This window comes from Chenopodium quinoa, unplaced genomic scaffold, assembly GCF_001683475.1.
Source record: "Chenopodium quinoa cultivar QQ74 unplaced genomic scaffold, ASM168347v1, whole genome shotgun sequence".
NCBI lineage: Eukaryota > Viridiplantae > Streptophyta > Magnoliopsida > Caryophyllales > Amaranthaceae > Chenopodium > Chenopodium quinoa.
Genome location: NW_018742907.1, coordinates 332,705 through 351,909, shown reverse-complemented (window position 1 = coordinate 351,909; position 19,205 = coordinate 332,705). Strand labels below are relative to the sequence as shown.

General features: G+C 34.0%; 2 protein-coding genes across 2 annotated transcripts; one reads left to right on the top strand and one right to left on the bottom strand.

The window, feature by feature from the left end:
* Positions 1-382: 382 nt before the first annotated feature.
* LOC110727491 (glyoxylate/succinic semialdehyde reductase 1-like) lies at positions 383-6,335 on the top strand. The gene is made up of 8 exons (XM_021907047.1): positions 383-620; positions 1,824-1,934; positions 2,008-2,109; positions 2,677-2,778; positions 3,109-3,224; positions 4,657-4,735; positions 4,802-4,972; positions 5,811-6,335. Exons 1-8 carry the CDS (start codon positions 516-518, stop codon positions 5,895-5,897), a joined length of 873 nt encoding a protein of 290 aa, XP_021762739.1. The 5' UTR covers positions 383-515; the 3' UTR covers positions 5,898-6,335.
* Positions 6,336-11,169: 4,834 nt separating this feature from the next.
* LOC110727490 (CTP synthase-like) lies at positions 11,170-18,255 on the bottom strand. Its single transcript, XM_021907046.1, has 21 exons — positions 17,788-18,255; positions 17,367-17,446; positions 16,449-16,535; positions 16,265-16,315; positions 16,062-16,179; positions 15,915-15,971; positions 15,769-15,833; positions 15,555-15,638; positions 15,420-15,470; positions 15,254-15,316; positions 15,118-15,164; positions 14,969-15,038; positions 14,798-14,860; positions 13,972-14,061; positions 13,839-13,877; positions 13,327-13,563; positions 13,143-13,228; positions 13,005-13,053; positions 12,797-12,877; positions 12,611-12,704; positions 11,170-12,227 (listed from the first exon to the last, which is right to left on the bottom strand). The coding sequence occupies exons 1-21, from the start codon at positions 17,903-17,905 to the stop codon at positions 11,710-11,712; spliced, it is 2,148 nt and encodes a 715-aa protein (XP_021762738.1). The 5' UTR covers positions 17,906-18,255; the 3' UTR covers positions 11,170-11,709.
* Between the last annotated feature and the right edge of the window lie 950 nt (positions 18,256-19,205).

The window sequence follows — 19,205 nt, the reverse complement described above, 5'->3', positions numbered from 1 at the left end:
AATACATCAAAAGTGAAAAAAGTCCAATTACTATAGAACGGATGGATTTATGTACGAGTATTTTATAGTACATTGGTAGAAATATATACAAGTAGGAAAATAAAAAAAAAAGAAAAAAGAAAAAAGAAAAGAAAAAGAAAAAATAAAATATTACATTCAATTTTATTTAAGTAACCTAACTTAATTGAGTAAATATATCCATGTAAAATTTTGTATAAGGAATACTTCTAATATTTTTTATTTTTAATGGAGAAAGTATAAAGTAATACAAGTTAATAAGGCTGATATACAAAATTTGTACAATATAATGATATATCCAAGTATCCAACCAAATAGCGGTTCGGTTCAATTTTTCCTTTAAATTGAAGACTGATATACTCCTATTTATAAAACAGGGTATCAAAAATCTAAGATCAAATCCGTCTTTCAGTTGTCTGTTTCTGAACCAGTGAACCACCACTCTCTTCCCCAAACTCCCAACTCCCAATTATCAGCTAACCTTCTTATTCAAAAGAATGGAGGTAGGGTTTTTGGGTCTGGGTATAATGGGCAAAGCCATGGCCATGAATTTGCTGCGCAATGGCTTCAAGGTTACTGTTTGGAATAGGACTCTTTCCAAGGTAATACGCTGAAAATTTATTCTTAATTTCAATTACTTTTTTATTGATATGAATTTGATGTTTTTGGAGTTACTGCTAATTTATCAGAGTTGATGGTTTTATGGTCTTATTTTCATCATTTATGTATCTGTTTAAATTATGAGAACATTTGTTAATATTCAAAAATCATCACTTTCATATGGGGTTATTAGCAAATGAAAAGAGAAACCCAGAAAATGGGGGGCTAGCCTGCCAGTAGGTGGCGGGCAGGCCGGTGCCAAAGTTTGATCGGAATGTTAATCATTTGAAAGAGGTTCTGAACTTGTGAGACATCAATTTTTTGTTACTATATGGTTGATGGGGAGATTACAATCTTAAGAAGTGAAAATGGACTTTATGTTGTATTGGGATTGTATTTCGAGCTTTTTAGATGTTAATTGTTGAAGTTTTGATTATGAGGAATCTGAGTACATGGTAGCTACAAATTCTTCAATGGCTTGTTTGATAGGAGGTAATTAATGGCCTCGTTATGTTTGAATCCTGTTCTTCTATCCCGCTCCTTAATTTTTTGCTCGCGCCCATAAATCGAGTATTTCTGAACAAAGCCTGTTTCCTCAACTTATCATGTGGCAATGAAATTAAGTTGCAAGAAAGTGGGTATGAGAAATGCTGACATAGATTAGCAGAATAAGATCTTAAAATGTTTAATTCAATTCAAGTGGTATAGGAAACTATAGCGGTCTTTTGTTGATACCAAAGACAAACAGTGTGGTGATGTGGTCTGTTCTTTAGATTTGTTTGTTACAAGGAATTGGAATTATATCAACCTTTTGTGCTCCTGTGAAGCACTTACTGTTTGATTTTGAAATTGATGAAGCAGGGATATCCTATTTAGTTCTCCACTATGTCTTTGGCAAAAAGTCCCCTGCCTTAGTTGTGTAGGCTCCTTAAAAGTATTGGGGCAATGTCAATGAGGATATATCTTGTGCCACGAGAAAGTTTCCTGATATTACATCAGGGTGTGGAAGAATATAATATGGATCTTAAACTAGTAATATATCTGTAGTTATTTTATTTCTGGCCATGAAAGCTGAGATATTCAATGCTTAGTGATCCGAGGTTACCAATTATATTTTTGAACGTGATTAACCTTTTCATCTCAAATTCTTGATGAGTGTATCTATATTATTAATCTTAGCTATATGTACTGTTTCATTTTACCAGTGTGATGAACTTGTGGAACACGGAGCTGCTGTTGGAGAAACACCTGCAGCTGTGGTTAAGAAGTGCAAGTATACAATTGCAATGTTGTCGGACCCCTCAGCCGCCATATCGGTTGGTAAATAGTGCTGAATGCTTTGTCAAATCATCAAGATTTATTTTCTAATCGTAGTTCATGATTCTTTAGGTTGTTTATGATAAAGATGGAGTCCTTGAGGAAATTTGCAATGGAAAAAGCTATATTGATATGTCAACTGTCGATGCTGATACATCCATAAAGATCAGTGAGGTTTGTACTGTATATTGATTTCTAGTGGAGACTTGTAGTATTTTGTTATGGTTTATGTTCGTGTGATTCTGATTGCTTCCTCCAGATTTTTAAACATTTAGCTTCCATTTTTTATGGTTTTGATGTTATTACTCAAATCTTCTATGCTTTACATTTGAACTAAGATTTCCAATGTAGGTTTGCCAATTATATTTACACTGTATTGTCTCCAGTCTAATAAGCAAATTGAATAATTCAAAACCCCGAGTTGCTTAAGACAATCATATATTGCTAGATTGTGTTGAGACATCTAGGTGACCAAATGCACAACCAGAGAATAACTGGTTATCTTGTATGGAAAAACGGTGGTAATTAGAGACAATTTTTTTTCTCGTCTTCAAATTCTGGGATTAGCCCTTTATTGGTGCTTGTCTGCATTTTTGTAGTTAGAGTTGCGAATAAATTTCCATTCCAGCAACCTCAGATGATTGATTACCAGTCTCTATTTTGGTTCATACTTCATTTTTTATACCTTTTGCTTCAGCAGACTTTCTTCTGTAAAACTTCCAAATTCTATTTGATTTGCAGGGAATTATATCCAAGGGTGGGCGATTTCTTGAAGGTCCTGTTTCCGGTAGCAAAAAACCTGCAGAGGATGGTCAATTGATTATCCTAGCCGCTGGAGAGAAGGTAAAAGATGAATGTTTGTCATACATGTAATATCTTATGACTACATCCTATCTGCATTACTCCCATACTTCAGTTCGGAGTTTTTTTTTTTTTTTTTTTTTTGTTTATTTCTTTTTATTTTTAATTCAGTTATTAAGAGTTAGTGCTCCTTAGTAAGCATCTTTAAGTTGCTTTTCTCTGTAAATTTGCTTCATAAGCCTTGGTTCTGTATCAAGATGGTTGATGTATGACGGTGGACATCTTTAAACATTCGTTGATTGCCTTTTAGTATTTTCTGTACCACAAGGATAGTCGCTTAAGACTTCTAAGTGTTATGTTGTGGAACTGTAGGGGCTATATGATGAGGCAATTCCAATTTTTGATGTGCTCGGGAAGAAGTCTTTCTTCTTGGGGCAGGTTGGAAATGGAGCTAAAATGAAGCTTGTGGTCAACATGATAATGGGCAGGTGAAGTTTTTTTTTTTTTTCGTAATCAGTGAATATTCTGTATTTGTATTTCCACTTTCTTTAAAAATTTAGCAATAGATACTAGGGTAGAGTTTTAAAGACAAGTCACCTGCAGTCCTGTAGAACAAGATAACCTGATGTCCTGTGCTTCATTCTACTTGCAATTTATATAAGTTACATCCTTATTGTGGACATGACATGACTTCATGGTTTTCTTCTGCCTTTCATAATTAACAAAACACAAAGCATGTATTGACTGCACTTCAGATCAGTTTCTATGGTTTTATACTAGCAATGTTTAGAGCTGTGTACATTTGGAGCTCTCTTGACCCATTTATTGACTTCACTTGAAAACAAATTCTCTGTTAATTTTATGTCTGTATACTAACAAGTAACAAGGGGTTAGGGCTGTTTGCATCTGGACTTCTCCAGAGACTGCATATGATGGGATCATACCTGGTTGTTGAATAAATGATATTGGCTTCAGTCTGCTGGGAATTTTGTGGGGAACAACCTCTATTTTTTTGTGGAGTTGTTAAGTAATTTTTACACTAGCCAATTACACACTGGGTGGTGGTGGCTGTTTTGCTTTTGCCTTAACAAAGAAAAGCCGTGAAGGTTAATTCATTTTGTGTCAGTTATTATCTATGTTTGAAAAGCCATTGAAGATTATTCATTTTGTGTCAATGATTATTAAGATGGGGAGGACTGCTTATTGTCATCATTAATGTTTTAAATTGCCTAGTCCTCACATGCAACCTTTACATTCCCTTGCTTCAGTTGTTTTATGTTATTTAGTCCGTTTGCTTTCTAGTCAGGTGCAGGGAATGGTTTGGGTAAGTAAATTTGGGAAAGAAAGACACTGATTAAGAAATGACAACAATGTTAACCTTTTCTAACATATCAATCTAAAAAGGCTCCATACTTTGCATTGAATGGTAATATCAACTGTGTCGCTAGGACTTTTTTTTAGTTTAACCTGATACTAACTCATTTTAGCTTTTATATTCCGAAAGTTTACTCTGTAAAGCAATCTTTTGATTTAAGTTGGCTAATAATTAAGCATACATCTTCCGTGCTGAGGTCCAGTCTGTTGTTTTCGGATTTCAATAGAACACGACTGATTTATCATTAACCCAATGACAAGGATCTGGTGACATACCTGCTGTAGGTTGGTTCTGGAGAGGTCTTGATGCAAATTTAACTAACTGGCAGAGTTTCCTCTTCAAAACCTGCGGAAGTAGCATAATTTGTTTGTCTGATGACTCTGACCATTGGCCATCATTAGATGCCTGCAAGTTCCTCAAAGGCCTGTGGCACAGCTTCTGCTTAACTCATATTTAATCAGACACTTTGTTTTATAGCATGAGAAACTGTTTATTACTTTAAAATTTGGAATTCTTAGGCTTTTGATGTACTGTTGTTTCTTCAGTATGATGAATGCATTTTCGGAAGGGCTGGAATTGACTGAAAGCAGTGGACTAGATCCTCGTACTCTTCTTGATGTGCTGGTAAGATGGCTCATGGACATTATATGTTTGTTGGTTTGGATGGGAACTAAAATTACTTTTCTCTAGGACTTGGGAGCTATGGCTAATCCAATGTTCAAGATGAAAGGACCTTCAATGCTTCAAAGTAAATACCCCCCTGCGTTTCCTTTAAAGCATCAACAGAAAGATATGAGATTGGCTCTTGCCCTTGGAGACGAGAATGCTGTTTCAATGCCAGTAGCAGCTGCTGCAAATGAGGTGAAAATCCATCTGTTATATTGAATTGTCTTACGCTTACACTAGTAATATTAAATTCTCCAAAAATGACCCGATTTCATGTAGTATTGCTCTCAAATTTTGCCTCCGGACAACATTTTTTCAAGCCTAGAAAGGTTGGGCATCAAGGTGCTTCTTGGGGTCCCCAAAAGATCCTTGAGGCCTATTTGGTACCCGGAACCATCTAATTCATTCCTTAGCTCATGACTTTGCACCTTTCGTAATCATATCTTAAATGTCCTACCTCGGTCATGCCTTGGGTCTTGCTCATGCCTTGCCACTTTTGGCAAGCCAACACCTTACCCTCTAGGGCTCTAGGTTATTGATGTCATCTTCTCTTATTTCATGTGAGCGTTAAACTCTGCATTATTTCTGAGATTCTCTGCACCTTTATTCTAAAGTAAAATTCTCAAATAGGATAGACCATTTGTCCTAGTAGTTAAATACGTAGTAAAAACTAAGCATTTTTTGTGTTCATCCTAGATTTAGATTATATTAGTGGAGATGCAAATTCTGTTTGCCATCAGATTAAAAGATTAATGAGATTTGTGTGAATGGTGAACTTAAAGGGCATGTTGCACATAAAGCATCTATAATGACAATTTTTAAAAACCTAGTTTCCTTCTTTTTCATGAAAAGCCCTCATCTGAAATTATTAGCCTTGATCAAACATAATTTCTGTATCTAAACTTACCTATCGCTATCTGATCTAATCTGAACATACATTTGTTATGCTGAGTCTTGCATTGTTTGTATGCAAAAAGATTAAAATGTAATGTTTGTTGACTCTGGTTATCGTTACCTTTTATATTCTATTCAGGCATTCAAAAAGGCTAGAAGCATGGGTCTTGGAGATCAGGATTTTTCAGCTGTGCATGAAGCAATTAAGGGTCCTAAACACCCATAATTACAAAGAGCACAAATCTTATTTCAGACAGGAACTTGATGGAAGATTACAAGTTGTATGTGTGGTCGATTGATTACCACGTACACCTATCTGACAATTTCCTTGGAATTGATGCATAAGATTATTGAGCATTATGTGATGTTCGTGCTAAGATTGTACAAGTACCCGTATTATGGAGGAGAATATAGCGAGGAAGGTCAAGATCTTGTATTCATAATAATAGCACAACATTGAAGTAGTCTTTTGAGAGGCAAATTTCAGTAGTGTCAATTTCATATATATTGTTCATCAGCTGCACGGTAAAAGCTCCTTGAAATACAACCAGGGGTTATTACTGGTGCTGTCTAAGTAGGATCTCTCAATAATGAAATTGTTGGCAACACTTACACCGCAAGCTTAGAGAAACTACCTTCAATAAATTGCAATCTATCAAAAGAATTAGCTTTCGGCTTGAGTACAGGGAAGGTTTTCACAAAACATGTACACACACTCGGAGTACAAGTAATTGAAAAAGCAGAAGCTGTGGCCATGGTTAGAAGTCGAAAAGACATCAACGACGAGTGATGTGTCGATTTACGACATTACCTGAAGGCTGAAGCCATCTAATCTTTAGATTGCAAGGGTTCAAATCAGTGTCTCTCACTAATTCTTTATCTTATGAAAGACAACATATCATACTCACATGATGTTATATGTAGTTGGGTACATAGAAACCCCACAGCATACAAATTGCCCTTTATTCCAGTAGTGCAACTTCCTTGTAGACTCACCCTTTTGCCCTTCAATACCTTTCTAACGTTGGTATCATTTAATAGGGATACTGTGTTGTTGATTTGAACTGATGAGTGATCAATAATAGATTAATAGGCGGTTGGCGTACATATTTTGCTATAGAAACTATACTCTCTGTATAAGCAACAAGAGTGTCATCAGCAGGAACTCCAAGGGATTTCATTTGTTTGGTAGTCAAGTTGAGCAAAGTTATTGTACCATCATAAGGGCTGAACACAATCTCATTGCTGTTCCAAAATACCATATTCCGAGTTGATGGCCATTCGGGTAGGCTGACATTGCGTACTTTGTTCCAAACACCGGTTGGACCATACCCCGAAAGAACCCAAGCCAATTTTGACCAATAGAATACACACAAGGTTGGTTGGAGATTTTGAATAATGTTTAGTAACAAATTCAGGGGATCGAATTAAGTAAATCGAAGCAATGATTTTATGGGCAATCGACTCAGAATCTCAATCAAACAATCTTTTTTCAATTCAATTTCTGCCATGGAAACGTAACAAACAACACAGACTCAGATGAGATGAGATGATAACCTGCAATTTCACAAACCTTGAGTTTCAAATTTTTGTTTTTCCTTTTTCTACGGATTTTTGTGTTGGAATTCAATGAATTTGCATAAAACAGGGCTACGGGAGCACTATGTTCTTTGGAAGCGGAAAACCAGCACGAGGTGATCAAAGGGCGGGACGGGGGCGGGCCAAGGCAAGAAAAATCAGTCCCACTTGCTTTAGCAAGGCCAAGTTTCGATCCGAAAATTGCTTGCCCAAACTTGTAAAATAGGGTGGGTTTGGGCAAGCTAAAAAACAATTTTTTTTAGTTAAAAGCCCTAACCAGCCTAAAAACCCGTTTGGCCTGACAAGCCCGTTATTTTTGGACAGCTTTGGACATGACATTTGATGTTAAAACCCGATCTGATCCAAATTTATGATCACCTCTACTTTAAACTTTTTTTTTTAACATACTCTTTCAAACCTAAGGTATAGCAACAATACAGTGTTATTAATCCTAGCTTTAGGCTGGTTTGGTTCAATATTAATAAAGGATAAGATGAGAAAAGAAAGTGATTTTATTTTCCAATAATGAAAGGAAAGAAAGGGAAAAGAAATGAAATTTATAGTGTACTTCCAACCTTTTTTTTTCTAAATGCTATAATTGAGATTTGGCATTATTCATATGTTACCATTGACTTAATTTTTTTCACAAATATAGAATGTATAAATATGATTATGTACTATGTTGTTGGATTTGTCACAATGTCTACTTTTATAATTTTTTTTCTTGAATTATTTTAAATATTATCTAATTAAAAATATTGATGGTCAAAGTTGTACCTCGGCAAATGTTTAAACCCGTGTGTAGTATTTAAAATAAAAATAAAAATAGAAGAAGTATGAATTTTATTTATCTCTTTCTAATCGAATTCCACCAATTTCGAGAGGAAACAAAAGCTAAAAATTTGTAAAGGGACTTTCTCCCGCTTCCTTTTCTTTCCTTTCCTTTGAATTCTCATGTCATTTATTTAACTAAACATGAGAACATGATTAAAACTGTATCTGTTAGAGATATGATATTATCAATATCGGAAAATATATGTGATATTATTGATCTTATTAGGAGAATAATATATTTAGGTATGTTAGAGATATGATATTATCAATATTGGAAAATATATGTGATACATTTTCCGTACTGATTTTATTAGGAGAATAATATATTTAGGTTTATTTATGCTAAAGATATTATTTAGTGAATATATATTAGGATATATGGTTATGGTAGATATCTTTCAGAAGATTATTTCCTATCTTATGATCTTAGGTTTTGTATAAAAACACTACCTATTGATGAATAATAAATCAAGAAAAGCCATTCATTTCTCTCTTTCCCCTTAATTTGTCAATATCTTTTACTTTATTTTTCATTCAATTCCCTTGAACTAAAGTCTTAACCTTGCTACAAGAAGAGTCAACAACTTGATTTTATCTATTCATATGAGAATTTCCATGTATTCAAACGCAATTAACATTTATAGACTTATTTAACATTACCATTTATACACTTTCAAACCAGAATAAAATCCTTAAAGTCACTCGAATACATAAAACTTTTAAATGGGAAGAATATAAAAACCAACTTTTTGATCACAACTGGAATTAACTGTATAGAAAGTTCTACAGTTTTTTATCTCAATTGGAATAAACTACAATTGTATCTGTAGTAGCATTTAAACAATAAAAAATCTCGATGAGTAAATTATCATTTCCCAACTTTTTGCAAGATGGGTATGGATTTGGAAAAATTCTGTGCATAATAGTTTAATATGTCACCGTTTGTGTATTTCTTTTTTTTAACACAAAAGGGAAAAGCATATATATTACATAAATATGGCAGCAACCATATTAGCAAAATACAAGATCATAATGTTTAAGATGATCCAGCACCATAGATGCTCCAAGTAGCAAACCGAAATAAAGACTAAAGCAAAATAAAAAGCTAAACGCCAATACACAAAAGCTTGTAAATACAAGACTGAAAGATCAAAATAGAAAGGGAGCGCAATAGCAGGAGCAAGAACAGCGTTAGGTTGCCACCATCTCAGGGATATCAGAGGCATACACTTGAAAGAGTTCAGCTGGGGGTAGAGATACATAACTGGTTGTCCTGGGTTGACAATTTTTCTTCCCATGGAAGCTAATTTGTCAGCAACACGATTAACATTTCTGCTTGCATGAAAGATAGAAACCTTCCAGGTTCTACTTATGAGAGAGGCTACATCACGAATAATATTCCCTAAGTCCTGATCCTTGAAGGAATCTGGGTCAGCATCCTTTTTATAGTGTTATAGGGAAGGAAGTCTATAATCAATAATGTATGCAGATATGTTAGACTAATTTAAAAAAATGTGTGTTGTTATTGTACGGGAGTTTAAAAAATTAGCATGTAATACTTCGCAAAATCAAGTGAGAATTCACAGTATGATAAATACTGAACGTTTATTAAAAGTAATGAAACTTGTCAAACCAAAAACAGTTACCATATTTTCGCCACTCAAAATTCCAAAACCTAACGACTGACTCTTTATTTGATAGTTGGCCACCTATCCTCCAGTGCTACATCGATTGTTATCAATTGAGAATCAAGTCACATTTTTTAAGCAACGTATTGGCGAATCTAACATTATTTATTAGTGGATTCAACATGAAACAAATTATATAAAAATTATTTAAAATTAACAAATTACGCGAAGAGGAGCAAACAAGCATGAGTTATTTTCATCAGCTACCATAATGAAAATGGAGTAGCAATGGCAAGATAAGTTAAAGGCAATAGAGTCAATAGACTCACTTAAGTTTTGTAGAAAAAAACTTTAAGTGATAAAAAAAAATTATTAATATTTATTAAATTCTGTAATATGTAAAGGACAATGAGCACAATAGCACATATATTTTTATGTGTCAAGTTTATATATATATATATATATATATATATATATATATATATAATTGATGATGAAAGTTTATAAAAATATTTTATTAATAATTTAGTTTTACATTTGATTAAGATTTAGTTTACATTAATTTGAACAATCGTCGAAAATTAAAGCTAGCTCCAGCGCTAAATAGAAAGCTAAAATTTTCCATAAAGTTAAGGAATTCCTAAAGTTAATTTCACAAATTCCTTTAAATATGTGAATCTTTATATACAAACCATTGTGTTTACGCTCTTTCCCCTTTTTTTATAGACTTGATTTTAGCTTAAATTATACATTTGAAAATCAATTAGCGTTAAGAAAATCAATACATTTTTGAGCATTTATATGTAATATCGACCATTACTAATTTCCCATATAAAAAATGATTATTATTATTAATTTTTTTTTTTAAAGAAACTATCACATATGAATTTATATCATTATATTCCCATTGTACATAAACAAACGAATTTATATCATTATATTCTTATTGTAGATAATTTTTTTTTACAAGCTCATCGTAAATAATTAAAGATTAATAATACTTATGTTTACAAAAAAAATAATTAATATTACACTCATTGTAGATTATAGAAGATTAATTTTACACTCATAGTAACATTTATGTTGGCATGTTGCAATAGATGCAGAATTATTTTGAAAATGATTTATTATTATAACTGTTTTCAAAAGGTTTTTTTTTTCCTTAAAATCTTCTTTTTGAAACTTATTTATTAAATTCTATTCCATTATTTCATAAGTCCGTTCCATTATCTTTATCCTCTTCTCAGTATTTTGCTGTCACTAACAATTTTTATAGCATTTTTCAACCCCTAGATATTAGAGACAAGGCCAATTAGATTAGATTGAAAATTCAAAATAAATCTTTTACTACTAATGAATGCAGAAAAATACATAGAAAACACATTGAGATGTATGATACTGCAACAGTTCCTTCACACCAATATATATGTACACCTTATCTTCAGCATTCTTCTAATCTGAGAAGAGGGGAAACAGGGGGTGGATCTACCAGATACATATCTTGAAAAGTTCTGTTTATAAAATCCTCAAAACACATATTCATTAAACAAGAGGTTCCAAAGATTACATCTTGGTGAAAAAAAAAACAAAGCAAAAGGTGAGCCAGTCGCAAATCGAGCCTCCTGAAAGTAAGTTGTACAATGCAAAAGGTACACATTCACTCTTCAAGATAGATACCCAGTAGGCAGTAGGAAATACACCAGTTTCAGCTTACAGAGGGCATAATCGACCCAAAAAATAAAAGAGCAAAAGAAGAAAAACCTCAACCCCTCTTAGTTACATAGCAATGCAACCATCAAATACAACAGGCCGTTCCTGAATAAAAGACCGGATTCAGCACTGTTAGTACGCAGAATCCCGAGAGCTAAAAGACCTGAGCTTACTCTAATCAACTGTACAGTCAAACTGAAAATACTAGCAAAAGGAGCTAATCAAAATCTGCTGATCAAGCATGGCCACTAACTTCAAAGGAGCTCTTACCCTCCGTTCCTTTTTTTACTAGTGAAATCCGTTACCATTGCTATAGATGCTATTGAGGGTAACATTTATATGCTCAATATGTACTCCATTCGACAACCCATTGTCATGATCCTTGCAATTGCCATTAAGGGAACCATGACTATATTCCGGATAATTACCGTTAATTGAACCATTAGCATGTGGCAGATCAACAACGTTTGCTAACCCATTTGCATGTTCTAGATAAATGCCATTTACAGACCCATTACCATGCTTTTTATGAATACCATTCATCGATCCATTAGCATATCCAGGATGAATGTCATTCAATGCACCATTACCTAAGACAGGCTCCTTATGTGTGCTTTTGTGTACTCCACTTACAAAGACAGGCTGCTTGCTAATAACATTCACTTGGTCCTTCTTGGACTTACAAGGCTGAGATCTCGTTGACAGGTGATCATTGCACTTTGGACTATCCCTTTGCAACATATTATGTACAATGTTAGGGTTGTCCAAAAAAGCACCCAACTGTCCAGTTGCTGCTGCTATTAAACCTATAAGCAATTAGGTAAAAAAAATGAGATCAACTGCACTTACTAAAATATTAGTTGACAAACCAACATGCATGAGATAACAACCAATAGCGATCAGCAAATACAGGGAGTGATACACCCATTTCCGAAAGGGGAAATTTGCCTATCTCCACTAACAAAGGAATGCTAATAATCAAGTGGAAAGGGGGAGGGGTTAATGGCCATAAAATTGTGTGTGTTGATCAGTTTAGTGGCTTGATGGTTTAATAAGGAATATTTTCCCTATTTAGGGTTTCATCACTCAAACATTAGACAATTAATTTGGCCATACAAAAAACTTTAAGAATAGCCTCAAAAAACCAACTGTTTCCACAAGAGAATGCAGAAAATAGCAGAATACACACCTACAAACAGAGGAGAAGGATTTCCTGGTCTTGATTTAAACTCAGGATGAAATTGAGCTCCAACAAAAAAGGGATGATCGGGTAGCTCAATAATCTGTTAACCACAAAGAATGTCAAAAACAATATAAGGACAAAAGATTTATCAGACAGCTCCTACATTGAATATTTTTGAAGCTGAAAACTAACCTCCATTCGCTGGCCGCTTTCATCCTTCCCGGTGAAAGACATGCCAAAACTCTCAAGCTGAGCAATCATATCAGGGTTCACCTATAACATAAATTATAAACATATCTAAATTAGTTTAAAATGTAAGCATCTACAATCGGGTATGAAGTAGCACAGCAATTAATTTTCCACAACAAACAGGTGTAATCATTGCTTGTCAATTACTCACCTCATATCTATGGCGATGTCTCTCATCAACAAAGTCTGCATTGCCATATCTAAAAGAAGAAGAAAAATATACATAAGCATTGTACAAGGCATTCATTGACTGTCCAACAAAAGAGGCAGCTGCTATCTATATTCTTACAGCTTTGCACTCTTGCAGTCCTTGACCTGGAAGTATGTCCTCCTTGAACCGAGCCGCATAGTGGCACCCATATGAGTTTTTGATCCCTGTTATTTAATATCATTAGTCATATCCTCAACTTGAAGAGATAAGATGAAAATATACAATAGCACCTGAACATGACAATTATAACTATAATACACACCTCTGGCATGAATACAACAAAAGGATTCGGGGTTTTTTTGGTTTCTGAATCGAACTCTTCGCTGTTTGCATCTTGTACACCAAGAACAGACCGAGCGAACTCAACAACAGCAAGCTGCATTCCCAGACAAATGCCAAGATAAGGAACATTATTTTCTCTGGCATACTTTGCGGCAAGAATTTTCCCTTCAACACCTCTATCACCAAATCCTCCAGGAACTAGAACACCATCTGCACCCTGAAATGCCAAAGTAACCAGGGATTTTTAAACACACAGAACTTGATGCAAAAAGAGAAAATAAGGTGAGACATAGACAAGCTTTGGTACTTGACTATAAAAAGTACACAAGATCTTTAGAGATGCAAAAGAATTCAGCCTTTTGTTATGGCTTGCAAGAATTTTGTTATAACGAACACAGACAAGAATCATGGCAATATCGTTTACAATTAAAAATAATAAAAATAAAAAAATCCCAAGTACAGTTAACCACAAATAAGGATAAGGACACTAACCTTCAGCATATTCCATGCAACTTTGTAGCTTTCAGGATTCTGCAATGTTGAAATTTTACATCAATACAATTAAATGAACATAAACAAGGAGGTTCAGGGGACAAAACAAAAAGATTAAAGCAATCATCATTACCTCCTCCTTGGTTGATTCTTCCAGGTCACTAGCAGGAACCCAATCAATAAGTAATTTATGATGACATGCAACTGAGGCATGCAAGAGAGCCTGTTTATAGCAAAATTCAATACGGTCAATATCCTAATGCGATCCAGACTATCTAGACCCCACATATGATGTGGCTGCAGGATTTGTGACAAGCAAAAAAAAGTATCAAGATAAACTTTGTTGAACTACCCTTCTTAGTTCTCATTTCTACATAGAACATATGTGAGTCAACCGCTACATGGGGGAAGATTTTTTTTAACTGTATGCTGTATAATACATCAGCATAATCAAAAGACAAGTGTTCCCAAAATGCATATAATAAAACTGGGGATCTTTACGAAACTTTACAAGACGGTACACAAAGACAATTATGCTTCATTGCATATGTCCATAATTTGCTTAGTTAAAGTCAAAACATGGATACTCTCGTTGCAGGGAAAATAAACAGCATTTAAGTGGCGGTCAATAAAGGCAATTAATTTCAATGTATGGCATGCGCCTCCAGTTCATTAGCCCGGTTCTTATAGCCCTACAACATATTGATTATTCCTTAATTAAAAAAAATGCAGCTCTAACCCTATAATTAGGAGTAGCTAAGCTTACATCCAGGAGACTCCATTGCGGCTCTAAAGTGGCAGTAAATCCAAAAATGCAGAATCTATACAATCTTTAAATTCATCAACAGCATGCATGTAAAAGAGGCAAAATTACTCTGCCCCGCCCCCCCACCCCCCCACAAAAAAAAAAAAAAAAAAAAAAGATATTCAAGAAATAAAGATGTAGGTTCCTCAATTACCTTTAGCACAGAGAGATAAGAATCTGAAAGTCCAGTGTACTTTCCAACCATAGCTATCCTCACCTAATGGATTGAGAAAAAAATCAAAAATAATTTGCGGCTAAATATGCCTTGTTAATACAAGACAAATAGCTGAGAAAAAAATAAATTAAAAAGTCAATCAGAACTTACAGGCTGCTGCAACATACTACAAAGTTGAGCTCTCCGAGTCCATTCGTCTAGTACAGGCTCCTTTGCAACACTGCATAAAGGCAAGCAAAAGTCAGATAGAATACAGGAAAATCAACCAAGAATTAGGCAAATGAGATACAAGGGTATACCCGTTAAGGTTGAGCACTTTTAATATAGCTTCATGAGCCTTTTGATCCTGATGGAAATAAAAAGAAACCCATAAGCTCAACATGAGCAATACCACAAGAAAAATTCTATTCAATAGCAAACCAAAAAAAAACTTACTCTAAGAAGCAAAGGAATGTGCCAGATGTTGGGGACATCATACAGAGTTACTATATTTTCACCCTGAAAAGGACAAATTCAGGTAAGGTTCTAATTCATATATATCAATCACATAAGAGCGAACAAATGCGATCAAATCATAAAAGGGATTCGCTGTTAGAAGTACCGGAACATGGCAAAATTGTGAGAGTTTCGCCTTCACATTTTCATCAAGAGGCTGCACGGTAAAATTAAATGTTTAAGCCAAACATCACCACGGAGAAAGTGTATACGAGCATGACTGACATAGAGAAAGATATACCATTGTGCTACGACAAGCCAAAATATCTGCTGTTAACCCCAGGCCTCGCAGTCCCCGAACACTGTGCTGTGTTGGCTTTGTTTTCTGTCAGAAGTAAATACAGAATTTACATCAATTAATTTGAGCATGGACATGGCTAAAAACCAAACCTCAAAAAGGCAGTTCATAAAAACAAAAACATAAATATTTAACATAAGGTATTTGATTGAACTACCTGTTCCCCAACAACATTCAGAACGGGTACCAAACTGACATGAATTAAGCAAAAGTTTCCAGAACCTGTTGAGAAGAAGTATTGAGTAAACTTTTCCAACAAAGAAAGAGCAGTTTCAAGCATGCAACACTTCTGAGAAGACCTACCAACGCGATATGAGAATTGTCCAAGAGCTTCAATAAACGGCATAGACTCGATGTCCCCTACACCATGAAAACACAATTTTCAGACCAATTGTACACCCAATGTTGAAATTCATGACAAAACACCCTAGGGTATATTAGATGGCACACCTATAGTTCCACCCAATTCGATGACACAAACATCAGGAGGGCCTTCCTGGCCATCTACCGGTGTATGCGCAACACGTTCTATCCACGACTGAATTTCATCGGTAATGTGCGGGACAACCTAACAATCACAAAGAATATAATTAAAATGACAGTGAAGGGTCAACAGTAGCAGTGAAAAATCATGGATTAGAAAAGAAAAAGACCTGAACAGTTTTCCCCAAATAATCTCCCTTTCTCTCCTTGTTAATGACAGACTGTCACATATAGCAAAAACAAAAATCAATATCAATTGAAAAACATAGTCAAGTGGGTTACTCCATCCTTCAGAAGGAAGGGTTGAGGGACAAGTTAGGTAACAGATAAGGCAGTGTCGGTAATTAAGCTTGCCTGGTATATCTTCCCAGTTGTTATATTATTATCGCGTGTCAGCTTGATGTCTAAGAATCTCTCATAATTACCAAGATCTAGGTCCACCTGCGAAACAATTGAACAAACAACATCAACTTCGGTTCGTTCAGTACTATGAAGTATGAACGTTGATAGATCGTTAACCATTAGAAAGTCATGATCACTTGATCACATGTTAAGTAGAGAATCAATATCACTCAGCTCAAACTCGAAATCATAGTATAAATAAAGCTCATGAAGGGAACAACAACTTTCTCTACTTCGGCCCCACGCTGATATTGGCAAGAACAAAGGGAAATCATTTTGCTGCTTAAAGAAGAAAAGCAAGCACATTTGATTTCACAATCTAAAGCTTCTACTTCGTATTTCCTTCTCCCTTTTTGACTTCTAGGTATTTAGAGATATAATTCCTTATGATATCCTAGGTTCCTTTTTTTCTTTTAATGAAAAACAGCATAATCCAAAAGCCAAAAGCTGATTTTTTCTTTTCTTTTGCCTCGCATCGAGTCGATGTTCTGATGAACAACACACCGGGTTTACCCGTGGTTCAAACCCACAACTACTCACCCGAGGTCAGTCGGAGTCTGCATGTTCCATTCAAGCTAAAAGGGAATACATTTCATGAAAGCTTTTGAGGAAAAATAACTATAGAAATCAACATCATTTTCTAAGATACCTATCCTTTCCAACAACCTACACTGCCGCCAAGACCAAACAAAAACTAAATCAAATTGCTAACAGTGAAAATGAAATTAAGTCAAATCAATAATGACTTCACTAAAGTTTTTTATATTCAAATCTTAAGAAATTGATTTCTAAACAAATTTGAATTACATAAACCTAAAATATGCAATTTAATAAATTAATAAAATATGATTAGATAAAGATTTTTGTTACCTCGCCTCCATCATCCAAAACAAACACTTCACCATGCTCAAAGGGTGACATAGTTCCTGCGTCTGTATTCAGATAAGGATCTGCAACAACAAAATAAATCAATTAAACATACAAAAATACAAGAAAAAATCAAAAGGGTTAAAAAAAAACAATCTCAGGGTTTAATTCCATTATTCAACCCAATCAGACAATAAAAACAATCTCATACATTAAACTCATTTCTGGGTAAAATGGTGCAATGTACATCAAAAACAAAAAAAAATTATAAATTAAAATCTGGGAAACAAAAATCAACTAATTTAACATCCCCATAAACCCTTGAATTTCAACCTAATCCCCATCAATCCAAAACCCACGTCGTAAAAAATCTCAAAAAATGAACAAAACCCAGAAAAATTAAAATGCAAATATAGCTAAATACCTATTTTAATAGAAGTAACACGAAGACCACAAGCTTTAAGGAGCACCCCAATACTACTAGCAGTAACCCCTTTCCCCAGTCCACTAACAACACCTCCTGTCACAAGAACATACTTCATCTTCTCCAAATTTTACTGCAAATTTCTTAAAATTTCTGGGTTTTTTTTTCACAAATTTTCTGGGTGTTATCAGAAATTAAACTTCCCCTGTTTTCAGCCGTTTTTTTTGTATAAGTTAATTAAAAATGGTGGAAAATGCACGTAATTTGTGAATTAGTAGTAATTGATAACAGAGACAGTTGATGTTGCAAAGAGTATGAAGGGATTTGGTGAGTTCTAGAGAGAGAAAGTAGAGATAGAAATAGAGGCAGAATGGAAGATTAGCATTGTTGAGACTTGTGACGGCCCCTCTCCATCTTATATAACAACTACCTACATGTTTGAGGTTTTTTTTTTTTTTTATTTATTTTTTTTTTCTTCGCTTTTTAAAAAAAAAAAATCAAGAAATCTTTAGCAAAAACCCTAGTCAATTTTATTTTATTTTTTTTAATTTGGGAATTGTTAAATAGGCGCTCCTTTACTTCCCGCCTCCTCCCATGCTTCCTCTCCTATACTAAGACTTTATTATTGTTGTGTTGTTACTATAGGTCTATAGTTGTAATAGTACTTCACTACTCCGTAGTTGTAACTCTTAAAAGCCACAAGTGAGATCATACTGAGTATGTCTTAATTTGTGTGTCTCTTAACTTGTTAAACTTGAACACTCAGTTTTCTCTACTTATTCAAATAATATTTACTAAAAATAAGTTAAATCGTAGCTTTGATGAAGGAAACATTTATTTGATTCTACTATGTATCTGTCAATTTAAATTTTATTTATAGATGGCCTTTTTATTGATGAATTGATTTTGTTAAAAGAAAACTTTAATTAGCAAATTAATATCGATAATTTTAAACAACATACGAAGTAATAGAGAATCCAAATATAAGTTTAAATCTTTCAATAAGAAAATAAGTTTTATTCGGTAATACAACAAGTATAATTCAGTAAATTTCAATTCAGCACAAATAAAATAAAGAAAAAATAATCTTACACTTTTTTCATGTATATTTGGCACATTTTCAATTCGATTTTAGGGCAATTTTAACGATAACATTTTACTTTGTGTTATAAACTTGTAGCTATGTGGATTAAATTGTTAAATAGTATAATAAAAACATATTACAATTGTCTATCAACATGCTTTTCAAATTAATTAATTGCATCTTGCAATAGGAAAGGATTATAGTTGAATAAACATTGGCAATAAATACAGGTGATCTAGTTTATTTGTTTTAAGTTTTTAAGGTGGTATTTAAAACATGAAATTAAATTTTAAATGTGTTTACACTAAAGGCAAAGATGGCATTAAGCTAGGCT